At 42.3% G+C, this 14,148-nt stretch overlaps 1 protein-coding gene across 2 annotated transcripts in view; it reads left to right on the top strand.

The window, feature by feature from the left end:
• Window positions 1-14,148, top strand: part of trappc11 (trafficking protein particle complex subunit 11) — a 79,151-nt gene that overhangs the window by 44,534 nt on the left and 20,469 nt on the right. For both annotated transcript variants that reach the window (XM_078561864.1, XM_078561871.1), the window contains exons 18-21: window positions 2,083-2,213; window positions 4,072-4,227; window positions 7,430-7,617; window positions 13,805-13,953. In XM_078561864.1, the coding sequence (XP_078417990.1) occupies window positions 2,083-2,213; window positions 4,072-4,227; window positions 7,430-7,617; window positions 13,805-13,953 (624 nt within the window). The remainder of the gene's footprint in view (window positions 1-2,082; window positions 2,214-4,071; window positions 4,228-7,429; window positions 7,618-13,804; window positions 13,954-14,148) is intronic.

A 14,148-nucleotide genomic window follows, 5' to 3' on the forward strand; every position in this document is an offset into this window, starting at 1 on the left:
CCTCCTCACAGCTCACCCTCTAACCCAGCTTTGTGTCATCTGCAAATTTGGAGATATTATGTTTAGCTCCCTCATCTAAATCATTAATATATATTGTGAATAGCTGGGGTCCCAGCACCGATCCCTGCGGTACCCCACTAGTCACTACCTGCCATTCGGAAAAAGACCCGTTTATTCCTACTCTTTGTTTCCTGTCTGCCAACCAGTTTTCTATCCATCTCAATACACTACCCCCAATCCCATGCTCTTTAATTTTACAAGCTAATCTCTTATGTGGGACTTTGTCGAAAGCCTTCTGAAAGGCCAAATAAATGACATTCACTGGCTCCCCCTCATCAACTCTACTAGTTACATTCTCAAAATTCCAGGAGATTTGTCAAGCATGATTTCCCTTTCGTAAATCCATGCTGACTGTTAGATTCTGCCACTGTTTTCCAAGTGCTCAGCTATTAAATCTTTTATAATGGACTTTAGAATTTTCCCCACAACCGACATCAGGCTGACTGGTCTATAATTCCCTGTTTTCTCTCTACCTCCCTTTTTAAATAGTGGGGTTACATTAGCTACCCTCCAATCTGTAGGAACTGTTCCAGAGTCTATAGAGTCGCAGAAGAAGAGTGGAGTTCGGTGTGAGTCAGAGAGAGAAGATAGGGATTTTAAGTTCCCAGAAGAAAACTGCAACAGCAGAGGGACAGTAATTACCTAAATAATCAGTTATAGGACTCAGTAAAGTGATAAGTTTAGCAGAGGTGCTACTGGAAGACTGAGTTTAGGGAACTCATTTGTTTGCCCTGCAGTTGAAGGAACAGTGAGTTTAGAGTGCAGTTTTGGGTGTCTGAGAGACGTGAGTTGGGTGACGAGCATCAAGTGAATGTTCAGGAATTCACTAGAAGCAAACAGTTTTCAACTGTGCCAGTCCCAAGCGAGAAGCCCTTGTCAAGCTAGTAACTCTTCACTAGTTTGTGTGTCTGTAAAGGTATTGCTGGAGTAAAGGAATAATGGGAATTTGAATTGTAATATTGTGTTTGTATTGAGATCTTTACAACTTTTTTGTCTGGTGTAATATAGTTCATTTGTTTTAATATTTTATTCTTTGTATTAAAAGTTCATTAGTACCTTAGTGACACCTTTGAATTTGTTCAGTAACTTTCCTCCACTGTTTCTTAAAAAAAAAGGTTAGGATCTATCAAGCCAGGTTTCACTCTGGAATCTGACTTGCCCGACATTAACAGCAGCTGGGATCATAAATGCAGCAAGATTATAATACTTCAAGTTTAGCTTTTCAATTAAAAATGAAGGGTTGTCACATTGTGCACTTTTTTTGTTATAATTTAACGAACATCCCACTGGCTCATAGCTTCCAAGCTTCTGGAAGTTTTAACTGTGGGGTACCCCAAAAATGAGCTGCGGGGCCCCCACCCCACACCCTGGAAGTCCCAGGTAAGAATTGCCCAGGAAGTTCAAACTTTCATTGGGCAACTGCCCTGCAATCGGTACCATCCGAAAGTATGGTATAAATTGAAAACTTTGGATGGTTCTGACTGTTTGACAGTAATAATTATCCAGGGATAGTTAAAAGAATTAAAACCACTTGTAACTGCTGGGTAACTATAGTACTGACCTCCGATGGGACTCCCCGCACCCACCCCCCCAGCCACCAAAAGCAGGGACCTTCTCTGAACACCTGACACCCTCCACAATAATTCCCACTCCTTATAAACCTACCTTCTCCCTGACTTGAAAGCGGCTGTACTTTTAAGCTTAACTGCTTTACGGCAGCTAGTGCCGTAAAAAAGGAGCATGGTTTCCATGCCTACGACTTTCCCTTGACTAAGGCCTCAGGAGAATGCTGCCCTATCAGTTCTCACCCGGCCTGAATTGGAAACTCAGGTGAGCGAGGATTGCCTGGATTTCGAGGTAGGAAACTAGGGGCAGAGTGGCAATCTGACTTTGATTGCCAATCTGTGGTAGTTCAGGCCCATTGATTGTCAAGCATGAAACCCTTCTCAAATTTGTGCTTGCTCACTGAGCAAAGTTGCTGCTTGTTTCTTCCCTTCTTATATCTATTTTTGTTTTATGTAGTTGAATGTAAAGCCCGCTTCCTGGCTCCAAGTTTCCATGTTGATGTCCCCGTGCAACTCCATGTGTACCTCCGAGCTGACTGCCCTCACCCGTTCAGATTTACAAAGCTCTGTGTCTGTTTTAACAACCAGGTGAGAGAACTATAGATCCATCCTGAGGTAAGGCTTATCTGCCTGTAAAGACGAGATTTTCACCCCAGTGTTTGCTTGGGTCAGTAGTAGCACACTTGCTTCCGAATCAGAAAATTGTAAATTTACAGTCTGCGCTGCAAGTTAATGGTTAAATGTGGTGTGACGTTAGGATGTATAGCTGACCTTCATCAGGATAGTGCTAATGGTTCTGTAGATTGTTTTCCTATCCTTGTGACAGGAAGAGAAAAATTAGACAAATCTTGACTACTTCACATTACTGCAAAAAAATCTAGGCTTAAATGAAATTGCCTTGTGGCGTAAAGTACTAGACCTGCTGAGTCCTCTGGACATCTCCCCTCCAGAATATGGTTTCAAAGTATAGCTGATGAAACTTTGACTCAGGACCTCAACTGCTTGTAGCTGCTATCTGGAGGGATAGTGTAATGCTCCAGGATTCCTCCCACTCTGCTTCAGATAACCCTGCAAGCCAATACCTCAATGAATAGGATGGTCCCAACTGGTCAAAAGCAGGGAGTTCTATTGGTAAGCTGTGTTGTTTTACCTGGGTAATCTTCTAAATACCCCTGCTTGCCTTTGTAAGGGTGTGGGGTTGGTGTGTGGAGTGGTGCTTCTAAGCTTTGGCTCTGACGGTTTGTGCCCAAGGCCTCTGAAATAGAAACTGAAATTGCTGGAACTACACTGAGAGGATATGCACCCAAAATATTAACCTGTCTTGTTTCTTCATTACAAATGTTGACTGACATTCATACTTCTGGTTTTATTTTATATTTCCACTACTTACCTGCTCTCTGAACTTAGTTTGGTGGAATGTATCCCTTTATGTGCATTATAAAAGGTGTGTAGGAATTGTGGGACCTTGGTACATATGTACACAAGTCATTGTGGATGGCAGGGTATGTTGAGAGAGCAGTTAGTAAAGCATACAGTATCTTAGGCTTTATTAATAGAGGCATTGAGTACAAGAGTAAGGAAGTCACGTTGAACTTGTATAAGACACTAGTTAGGCCTCATATGGAGTCCTGCGTCCAGTTCTGGGTGCCATACTTGAGGAAGGATGTGAAGACATTGGAGAGATTACAGAGGAGGTTCATAAGACTGATTCCAGGGAAGAAGAACTGTAGCTATGCTAGATTTGAGAGGTTGGGACTGTTTTCCTTGGAGAAAAGAAGGCTGATAGAGGTATTCAAGATCCTGAGGGGTATGGACAGGGTAAATAGTGAGAAACTGTTCCCACTCAAGAGAACATCAGAACTAGAGGGCATAGATTCAAAATAATTGGTAAAAGTGATGTGAAGAAAAATCTTTTCATCAAGATAGTGGTTGGAGTCTGGAACGAATTTCCTGAGAGGGTGGTGGAGGCAGGTTCGATCGAGGTATTTAAACATCAATTGGATTCCTATCTGAAAAGAGAATGTGCACAGTTACGGGGATAAGTCAAGGGAGTGGGACCAGGTTGAATGCTCTTTCAGAGAGCCAGTGCAGACTCAATGAGCCGAATGGCCACCTTCTGCATTGTAAAGATTGTGATTCTATATTGGGCAAAAAAAATTCCACATAGAATAGAATTTACTGCCCAGAAACAGGCCGTTTGGCCCAGCTGCTCCACGCAAGTGTTCATGAACCTCCTTTCAACCCTGTCCATATAATCCTTCTATTCCCTTCTCCCTTGTGTTAATCTAGATATCCTTTATATGCACCTCAACTGATCCTTGAGGTCCACATTCTAATCACTTTCTAGTAGATATTTCTCTGTGTTCTTGGTAGAGACACTCCTAATCATCAGAGCAGACCTAATTGCAATCTCTATGTTTTGTAATTAACTTATTTTTTTCTTAAGGAGTATAACCAGCACTGTGTAGTAGAAGAAACCTACCAAATGTCTGACATCTTAGAAGCTTCATCACAGGGGACCATGTGCTTAGTCCCTGGCAAAACCAGGAAGTATGTGTTCAAGTTTGTTGCCAGGACTGAAGATGTTGGAAAGAAAGTGGAGGTAAATTTTTATATAGCCTTTATTTGCCTGTTTAAAATATCTCTGGTTCCTGAAAAAGAGTAATGTAATTAAAAAGGACTGTATACTAGTAGAGTTATACTATTATGTTGCAATAAGTTTTCTTGCATTTATAGTGAAGCTTTCATTTTTTTTGTGTCTTATGTATTGAAAAAAATCACAGGCTGTAAAAACCCTGTATATTTTGATAGCAATTGGTCTTTTTTAAAATTCATTCCTGGGATGTGGGTTTTGTTGGCTAGGCCAGCATTTATTGCCCATCCCCAAGTGCCCTTGAGAAGATGGCAGTGAGCTGCTGCCTTGAACCGCTGTGGTCCATGTGGTGTAGGTATACCCACAGTGCTGTTAGGGAGGGAGTTTTAGGATTTTGATCCAGCAACAGTAAAGGAACAACAATATATTTCCAAGTCAGGATGGTGTGTGGTTTGGAGGGGAACATCCAGGTGGTGGTGTTCCCATGTGCCTGCTGTCCTTGCCCTTCTAGATGGTAGCGATCATGGGTTTGGAAGGTGCTGCCTAAGGAGCCTTGGTGAGTTTCTGCAGTGCACCTTGTAGATGGTACACACTGCTGTCACTGTGCATTGGTGGTAGAGAGAGTGAATGTTTGTGGATACAGTGCCAATCAAGTGGGCTACTTTGTCCTGGATGGTATCAAGCTCTTGACTGCTGTTGAGCAGCACTCATCCAGGCTAGTGGAGGGTATTCCATTACATTCCTGACTTGTGCCTTGTAGATGGTGGACAGGCTTTGAGGAGCCAGGAGGTGAATTACTCATCACAGGATTCTTAGCCTGTGACCTACTCTTGTAGCCACAGTATTTATATGGCTAGTCCAGTTCAGTTTCTGGTCATTGGTAACCCCCAGGATGTTGATAGTGGGGGGTTCAGTGATGGTAATGCCATTGAATGTCAAGGGGTGATGGTTGGATTCTCTCTTGTTTGAGATGGTCATTGCCTGGCACCTGTGTGGCACAAATGTTCCTTGCCACTTGTCAGCCCAAGCCTGGATATTGTCCAGGTCTTGCTGCATTTGGACATGGACTGTTTCAGTGTTTGAGGAGTCGTGAATGGTGCTGAACACTGTGTAATCATAGCGAACATTCCTCCCTTCTGACCTTTATGATGGAAATAATGTCATTGATGAAGCAGCCGAAGATGGTACGACCTAGGACACTACCCTGAGGAACTGAGATGCTTGACCTCTGACAGCCACAGCCATCTTCCTTTGCTACGACTCCAACCAGCGCGGAATTTTTTCCCTGATTCCCATTGACTCCAGTTTTCCATGGCTCCTTGATGCCGCACTCGGCCAAATGCTGCCCTGATGTCAAGGGCTGTTGCACTCACCTCCCCACTGGAGTTCAGCTCTTTTGTCCATGTTTGAACCAAGGCTGCAAGGAGGTCAGGAACTGAGCGGAACCCAAACTGGGCATCAGTGAGCAGGTTATTGCTAAGCAAGTACCACTTGATAGCACTGTTGATGATCCTTTCCATCACTTTACTGATGATGGAGAGTAGACTGATGTGGCAGTAATTGGCCGAGTTGGCTTTGTCCTGCTTTTTGTGTACAGAACATACCTGGGCAACTTTCCACATTGCCAGGTAGATGCCAGTGTTGTAGCTGTACTGGAACAGCTTGGCTAGGGACTCAGCAAGCTCTGGAGCACTGTCTTCAGTACTATTGTTACAATATTATCAGGGCCCATAGCCTTTGCAGTATCCAGTGCATTCTGCCGTTTCTTGATATCATGTGGAGTGAATCGAGTTGGCTGAAAACTGACGTCTGTAATGCTAGGGACTTCCAGAGGAGGACGAGATGGATCATCTACTCGGCACTTCTGGCAGAAGATTCCTGCAAATGCCTCAGCCTTATCTTTTGTGCTGATGTGCTGGGCTCCCCCATCATTGAGGATGGGAATATTTGTGGAGCCGCCACCTGCAGTGTGTTGTTTAATCGCCGACCACCATTCACGATTGGATGTGACAGGACTGCAGAACTTGGATTTGATCCGTTGGATATGGAATCGCTTATCCCTGTCTATCACTTGCTGCTTATGCTGTTTGGCAGGCAAGTGGTTCTGTTATGTAGCTTCACTAGGTTGACACTTCATTTTTAGGTATGCCTGGTGCTGCTCCTGGCATGCCCTCCCACACTCTTCATTGAACCATTGAGAGGAGGCTGTGGCGTAGTGGTATTGTCACTGAGCTAGTATTCCAGAGATCCAAGGTAATTCTCTGGGGACTCGGGTTCAAATCCCACCATGTTAGGTGATGAAATTTTAATTCCATAAAAAATCTGGAATTAATAGTCTGATGACTATTGTTGTAAAACCCCATCTGGTTCACTAATGCCCTTTTAGGGAAGGAAATCTGCCGTCCTTACCTGGCCTGGCCTACATGTGACTCCAGACCAACAGCAATGTGGCTGACTCTTAAATGCCCTCTGAACAAGGCCAATTAGGGATGGGCAATGAATGCTGGCCTAGCCAATGATACCCACATCCAATGAATAAAAAAAAAAATCCCTTGGTTGCTGGTAATGGTAGAGTGAGGTTACAGATTGTGGTTGAGTACAATTCTGCTGCTGCTAATGCCCCACGGTTGCCTATTTAGCACGGTGGAGGGCATCCTCCATGTGACGACAGAACTTGTCTCCACAAGGACTATGTGGTGGTCACTCCTACCAATACTGTCATGGACAGTTGCATCTGTGGCAGGCAAGATGGTGAGGATGAGGTCAAGTATGATTTTCCCTCTTGCTGGTTCCCTCCCCACCTGCCACAGAGCCATTCTAGCAATTATGTCCTTTTGGACTTGGGCATCTCGGTCAGCAGTGGTGCTACTGAGCCACTCTTGGTGATGGACATTGAAGTCCCACACCCAGAGAACATTCTGCGCCCATGCCATCCTTAGTGCTTCCTCCAAGTGGTACTCAACAAGGAGTAGTACTGATTTATCAGCTGAGGGGGAGCGGTACGTGGTAATCAGCAAGTAGCTTCCTTGCCCATGTTTGACATGATGCCATGAGACTTCATGGGGTTGTAGTTTTGGCTTTTAAAATTGAGATTGTATTGACTTATGATGAGAAACATTCCAAAAATCTTCAAAAAGGCAATGTTTGCTCTCCTATTCTCCAAAGTTCTCCTATTAAAATTTGGTGCTATTTCTTCTGTCTGTGCTATTAGATAACTTCTGTAGACCTGGTCCTCGGTAGTGATAGTGGCAGGTGTGTGATACTTAACTGGAGGGGTGGAGGAGGAGACGCTGCATCTTGCCAGGAGGCCCTGCAGGCCACTCGATCCTTTAAACGACGACCAAAGATGCCTGACAATGAAGTATTCTGGGACAATGTGACAATACAGGCAAGCACCATGTGAGTACAGAAAAGGATTAATTTCTATAATGCAGTTACTCCAGTGAAAGTCCATTATTCACAGTTTTGATGCTAATAACAGATGCTGTTCAATGTCAGAAGCAAAGAGCAGTAGTGCTAATCTGCAGTTGCATCCCCAGAGTTGATCTGAAGAATTTGCTCAAAGAGTGACATGAGCTAACACGACTCTTATCCTGAATACCTCTGGAATGAAATAAAGTGTAAGATTCATGCTTACATCAGCATGCATGTTTTAAACTTATTTTCTTTGGCACGAAACTACATTAGAGTGTTTCTTAATTTTTTTCATCTTCCTCCCTTGTCCTCCATTAGTATAGATTTTTAATGGAACCAAGTGATAAGATCAACTGGATTTAAGTGTATTTCACTTTCTTTATTTAGAGTGCATGTGGACAGTTAGAAAAATAGTCCTAATTTCTGTTGGAAAGGTTCACTCCTACACAGTGAGGATTGGCTGACATAGAAATGTTAATGAGACTTTTACTCATTATAGAGAAAATCAGTTCTGGTTTGAGCACTGGAATCACCGAATCTTAATGGCACAGAAGGAGGCCATTTGGTCCATCATGTCTGCACAGGCACTCCAAATAAGCATCCTGACCTAGTGCCATTGCCCTGCCTTTTCCCCATACCCTTGCACATTGGTTCTATTCAAATAATGATCTAATGTCCTCTTGAATGCCTCGATTGAACCTGCCTCCACCATATTTCCAGGCAGTGCATTCCGGACCCGAACCACTCATGTGAAATTGTTTTCTCATGTCACACTTGCTTCTTTTGCAAATCAGTTTAAATCTGTGTCCTCTCGTTCTTGATCCTTTTACAAGTGGGAACAGCTTCTCCCTATCTGCTCTGTCCAGCCCCGTCATGATTTCGAACATCTGTCAAATCTTCTCTCAACCGCCTTCTCTCCAAGGAGAACAGTCCCAACCTTTCCTGTCTACTCTCATAGCTGAAGTTTCTCATGCCTGGAACCATTCTTGTAAACCTCTCCTGCGTTCTCGCTAATGTGTTCACATCCTTCCTATAATATAGTGCCCAGAACGGTACACAATATTCCAGCTGAGGTCTAATGAGTGTCTTATATAAATTCAGCATAATCTCCTTGCTCTTGTACACTATGCCTCTATTAGTAAAGCCCAGGATACTATGTGCTTTATTAACTGCTCTGACCACCTGTCCTGCCACCTTCAATGATCTATGCACATATTCATCTGTCTTTTTGCTCCTGCACCCCCTTCAAAATTTCACCCCTTATTTTATATTGTCTGCCCATGTCCTTCCTACCAAAATGCAACACCTCACACTTCTCTGCATTGAACTTCATCTTGCCACCTATCTGCCCACTCCACCAACTTGTCTATGTCCTCTTGAAGTTCCACACCATCCTCCTCGCAGTTCACAACACTCCCAAGCTTTGTGTCATCCGCAGACTTTCAAATTGCCCCCTGCACCCCAAGATCTAGATCAATAATGTATTATCAGAAACAGCAAGGGTCCCAATACCGACCCCTGGGAACTCCACTGCAAACCTTCCTCCAACCTGAAAAATATCCATTGATCTTTACTCTCTGCTTCCTATTTTTCAGCCAATTTTGTAACCACGTTTCTACTGTCCCTTTTATTCCATAAACAATAACTTTTCTCAAGTTGGCTATGTGGTACTATGTCAAATGCCTTTTCAAAGTCCATGTACATCACATCAACAGCATTATCCTCATCGACCTTTTCTGTTACTTCAAAAGCTCCAGCAAGTTAGTTAAACATTATTTCGCCTTTAGAAATCCATGCTGGAAGGAATGTTTCATCCTTTTTCGAAGGCTGTCACAGTGAATTTGTAGGCAATATTTTCCTCGAGTGCCCATCCAATTTCCTTTGAGATCATTAAACATCTCTGCTTCCACCACATCATTGTAGGCATCAAGTTGAAGGTCATTATCACATGCTGCGTTGGGGGGAAAAAAGCTTTTTCTCACATTTTTCCCACCCACCCAACGCAATCTTAAAAAACACAGGGGACATAGATTTTTTTTTGTCTGCCTTTTCTAACCCTGGTCTGATCTTGCCCACTTATCAAATCTTCCCTCGCTCTCCTTTGCTGCATGGCAAACAGCCCCAGCTTCACCAACATAACCTTGTAGCTAAAATCCCTCATCTCTGGAACCATTCTGGTAAATCCTCTCTCCACCCTCTTAAGGACTTTGCATCCTTCCTGTAGGATATGGCCTAGGAGTCCCAGGTTATCCAAAAATGGTGGTCAAGCTCCTAAGAGATTTTAAAGCAGTTTATTAAAAGGCAAGAGTTTAAGTATGATGCATAAGCCAAATAGAAAAGGCATATGATCCGTGATAGGTGAGAATGATTTACTAGCCCTGGAAGACAAATGGACGCAATGTGAATGCTGATCTCTGAAGCTGCTGGTGGCTGTCCCATCTGCTCTTAACACTGGCTAGCTCAAGAAAATTATGCAGCACAGCTCTCCTCTGATCTTCCATCCAAAGGAGTGGCAATTTCCCTCCTGAACACCTGTTTATAAACCTTGCTTCTAGAAGTTGGTGGATATTCCATATCAATCACTTGTTCAATCCCTTTTATCCAATCACGGAGGTAACCCCTCTTCTGCCCATCACTCAGCTCTGAAGTCACCTGCCAGTTTATCTCATGCTTGGTACCATTTTTTAACTTCTGCCGGATACTTCTCTAGATAAGAGGGTACGAGGCTCCGTCTTTTCAACTCTGAAATGGTCTTGTTTCAGATCCTATGCTAGAGGCATTTCTTTGGCAAAGAAAACAGGCCTACACTGTTCTTTGTCAGCCCAGTAGCCTGCTAAGGGATTTTTCTTCGTAAGAGGGAGAGATATTTTGATAATATTAATTTTTTTAAAAATTAATGTTATTAGAAATCTATTTCTTACACTCCTAAAGTGTTTTGGCCAAAGCTGAACGCAACATTCTAGTTGTCACCTAACCAGAGCTTTATAATAGCTCCCTGCATATGTACTTAATATCTCTACTTATGAAGGCCAAGATCGCATCTGCATTGTTAACTACTCCCTCAATATGCCCTGCCACAAGGACCTGTGTGCATGAACCCTAATGTACCTTATGATCCCCATAGAGACTGATAACTTTAAAAAATATATTTGAATTCCAGTGACTGACTCAAAGGAGTTGAACAAGAAGATTTCAAGTTTTAAGACTTCTACTGTAAGAAACACATTTAAAAAACAGTACTTAGTAGGTAATTAATACACTAAGCTACAGCAAAGATATCCCCTATTAGTTTCTAAACATGACTGATACCCCCACACCATTTATATTACATGCTCTCCACAGAATTGCAGTCTTTACAGGACTCAGTCCAAGGTTGCTTCCAGCTTCCAATGGGCTTATTTGTCCCCATTTTGCTGAGTTATAACGTCCAGTGACTGTCGAAAGTCCTTTTCCCTCAGTCTTCCCTGAGACCACGAATCAACCTCAGCAGCACAAGGCACTCTGATGATCCTTCCCTGGCCATGCCAGGATGAATCTTTTAATCCTTATATTCCTACTGGTTCAATCTTCTTGACCAAAGGGCAAGTCACCATCACTATTCTTCCTTGTAGCTAACAGAGAATGGCCTTTTCTACGCTACTTGCAGTTGATGTTGTCTCTCTCTTCCTCTGTTGGCCGACACTGGAGACAGAAAGTCTGCAATAGCAAAAACATCCGCCTCTCCCTTTGTGTTCAGGTGTTAAACCTGGCACATGCATTTCATTCACATTTGACCTGGGCCCCTGGCCTCATGGTAACAAGGCCATCCATGCCGGTTGTCGGCAGAACTTGTACCAGATCTCTCTCCATTACTCCATTTTACCTTGAATTAAGGAAGACAGTTTAAAATGTAACCATCTTACATAGCCTCACCATCATAACACACTGTCCTTGCACTCTATTTGGAATTGTGCAATTTATTCTATATTACCTCTCCCTAACCCTTCTGCTAAAATGCATCATCTCGTACCTCTCTGTAGCAACTTGCACCTGTCACTTGCCTGCTCATTTTGCTAGCCTATCCATGTCCTGTTAAAGTCGATTGCTACTATCCCCACTGTTTGCTACATCTCTAGTTTTGATATGATTGGCAAATTTTGAAATTTTACTCTGTATTCCAACACTAAGACATTTGAATATATCCAAAAAAAAGCAGTGGCCCCAGCCCTGAACCTTGGGGATCACCACTATCATGGTCTACCATCCTGCAGTCTGCAAAACAGTCATTTACTCCAATTGCTGTTTCCTGTCCTTAGTTTTATATCCAAACTGACACTGACCCTCCTATTCCATGACCCTCAATGTCAAACACTTTCTTAAAATCCATATAGACAACATCTATTGCATTCTCTTCCTCAACCTGCTGTTACTCCATCAAAATATTCAATTAGATTAGCTAAATACATCTGTCTTTTACAAATCAATCCTGACTTTCCTTAATTAACTCGAACCTCTCCAAGTGCTTGTTGAATTACCACCACTGATGTTGAACTGATTTGACTGTATATTGCTTAATTTGATTTGTTTTCAAGTCAGCCAATTCGCTCTGAGGCCCATGTAACTATTGACTTCTGCAAAGATATCAAGGACTGAACAATGCAGAGTAGAATTCAGTGGACACCCAAAAATTTGTTTATTACACTGTTTCTAGCATTTGAAAATTAGATGGAGAATAGTTAGTTTAATTTTCAGGAACTTTGTTCCAGAATCATAGCATGTTAACTATGTTTGACACAGCACACTATAATCCAGTGCAGGAATGCAATCTCGCAGCTGGTGCTTATTTAGCCTTCATGTAGCATATCAACAAGGTTCAGCTTTGAAGATTATAATACGTGCTTATCAAAGTTTTTAATATATAAATTAACAAGTAGTAATCGTGCTCTTTCTGTTTAAACCTCTTGAGCAAATTTAACAAAAAATCTTTTTCAGCCTTCCTCGCTGGTATGCTGTTTCCACATTGTCTATAATTGCCCTTGTTTGTCTTCTAATACACAATAACACCCGTCTCATTTATACTGTTATAATATTTATTTTGGTGACTTATAACTGACATCGGACTTGGAATTGAATCATTCAAGCTACCTTAGTACTTTGTCCAAACTCTAAAGCTGAAAGATTTTTGATCTTTTAGCGAATCAAGTGAAATGGCGAGCAGGTGGGAAAGTGAAATTTAAGAGGAGATCAGCCGTGACTGTATTGAATGGCTAGAGGGGTCGTATGGTGTACTCCTAGTGTTTCTTATTTTGTATATTCTTATCTGTTAACTTCCTCCAAATATATTAACGTGCTTCCATGATGTTAGTGGTGTTGGCTTTTGATGTAAGTGTCCCATTCAGGCAGAGTGCATTGTCAAAGAGCTGAGCATAGACCAGGGATGGAATCTGGGCGCATTTTCCACTATGGAACTCAGAATGGATAGCCCAGCAGATATCTGGTGGAATCGGGGACCTTTGCCCTTCGTCCCACAAACATTGTGCAAACCGGAGTATGGAACATGCTAAAATGCTCATTTATGTTATGTTATTTGACACAAGTACCTCTCCAAATGTTCACTTAAACATTATGAATCTGATTTTAAGCTTTTCTTGTCAGGGTCTTTATTAGATCAGCAAGGTTTAACTGTAGGGCAGCAAATCGAGCTTCTAAGAATCTAGTCAGCAAAACATTGTTAATACTCTGTAGGCTGACAGCATTTTATGTGCAGTTTGCCAATTCTATTAGAATGCATGTGGAACGTATTGTGTGGCTGTAACTTGGAAAATCCCTTCTAAAACTTTTTCTACCTTAATTTTCACCAGATCAGAGAAGGAGATTTTTCAATGTGAATATAGCTTGTAGGGCAGCAAACTGTATCTGTGGGTCTATAGAGATAATTTGCCTCCAGTTCAGCAATACAGGGGTGAACTTGCACTATTTTTGCCAGTTTCTCTGGTTCTTCTGCCAGTTATAGTGAATAGGTAGAAGACTTCCTGCAAAAATTGCCCCTTTTAGTATTTTGTAAGTTATCTGGTGAATGGCATAGCTTGTGTTCTGTGCAGAGCTACTGCTTTGGAGTAAGTACTTGCAGCTTAAAATGTTCACTTCTGTCAATGATGGACTTCTTTCGTAACTTTTCTTTTTTCAATTTTAGGGTGATTTCTCGAGTTCCAAGAATATTGGTGCAGCTGCGACATGAGCCCCCTGCATTAACCAATGAAATGTATTGCTTAGCAGTCACTGTTCAGTCACAAGAGGCTACCATTGCAAGAGATGTCAAGCTCACAGCAGGTTTAAAACCAGGTATGCATGTATGTACATGTGATGCATCAGCACTACGTTTTAGGATTTATGCCTATAATGAAATAAATAGTCTAGGGTATCAGTATGTGCTCTGGTTCAAAAGTAGTGACTCAATAGGCTAGCGCCATGCTAACTCTATGGTAACAGCTGGAGTTGATCCATCATCCTGGAAATCAAAAGTGTGTCATGAGTTTT

The sequence above is a fragment of the Cetorhinus maximus genome, chromosome 2, assembly GCF_964194155.1.
Source record: "Cetorhinus maximus chromosome 2, sCetMax3.hap1.1, whole genome shotgun sequence".
In the NCBI taxonomy this organism is placed as follows: Eukaryota; Metazoa; Chordata; class Chondrichthyes; order Lamniformes; family Cetorhinidae; genus Cetorhinus; species Cetorhinus maximus.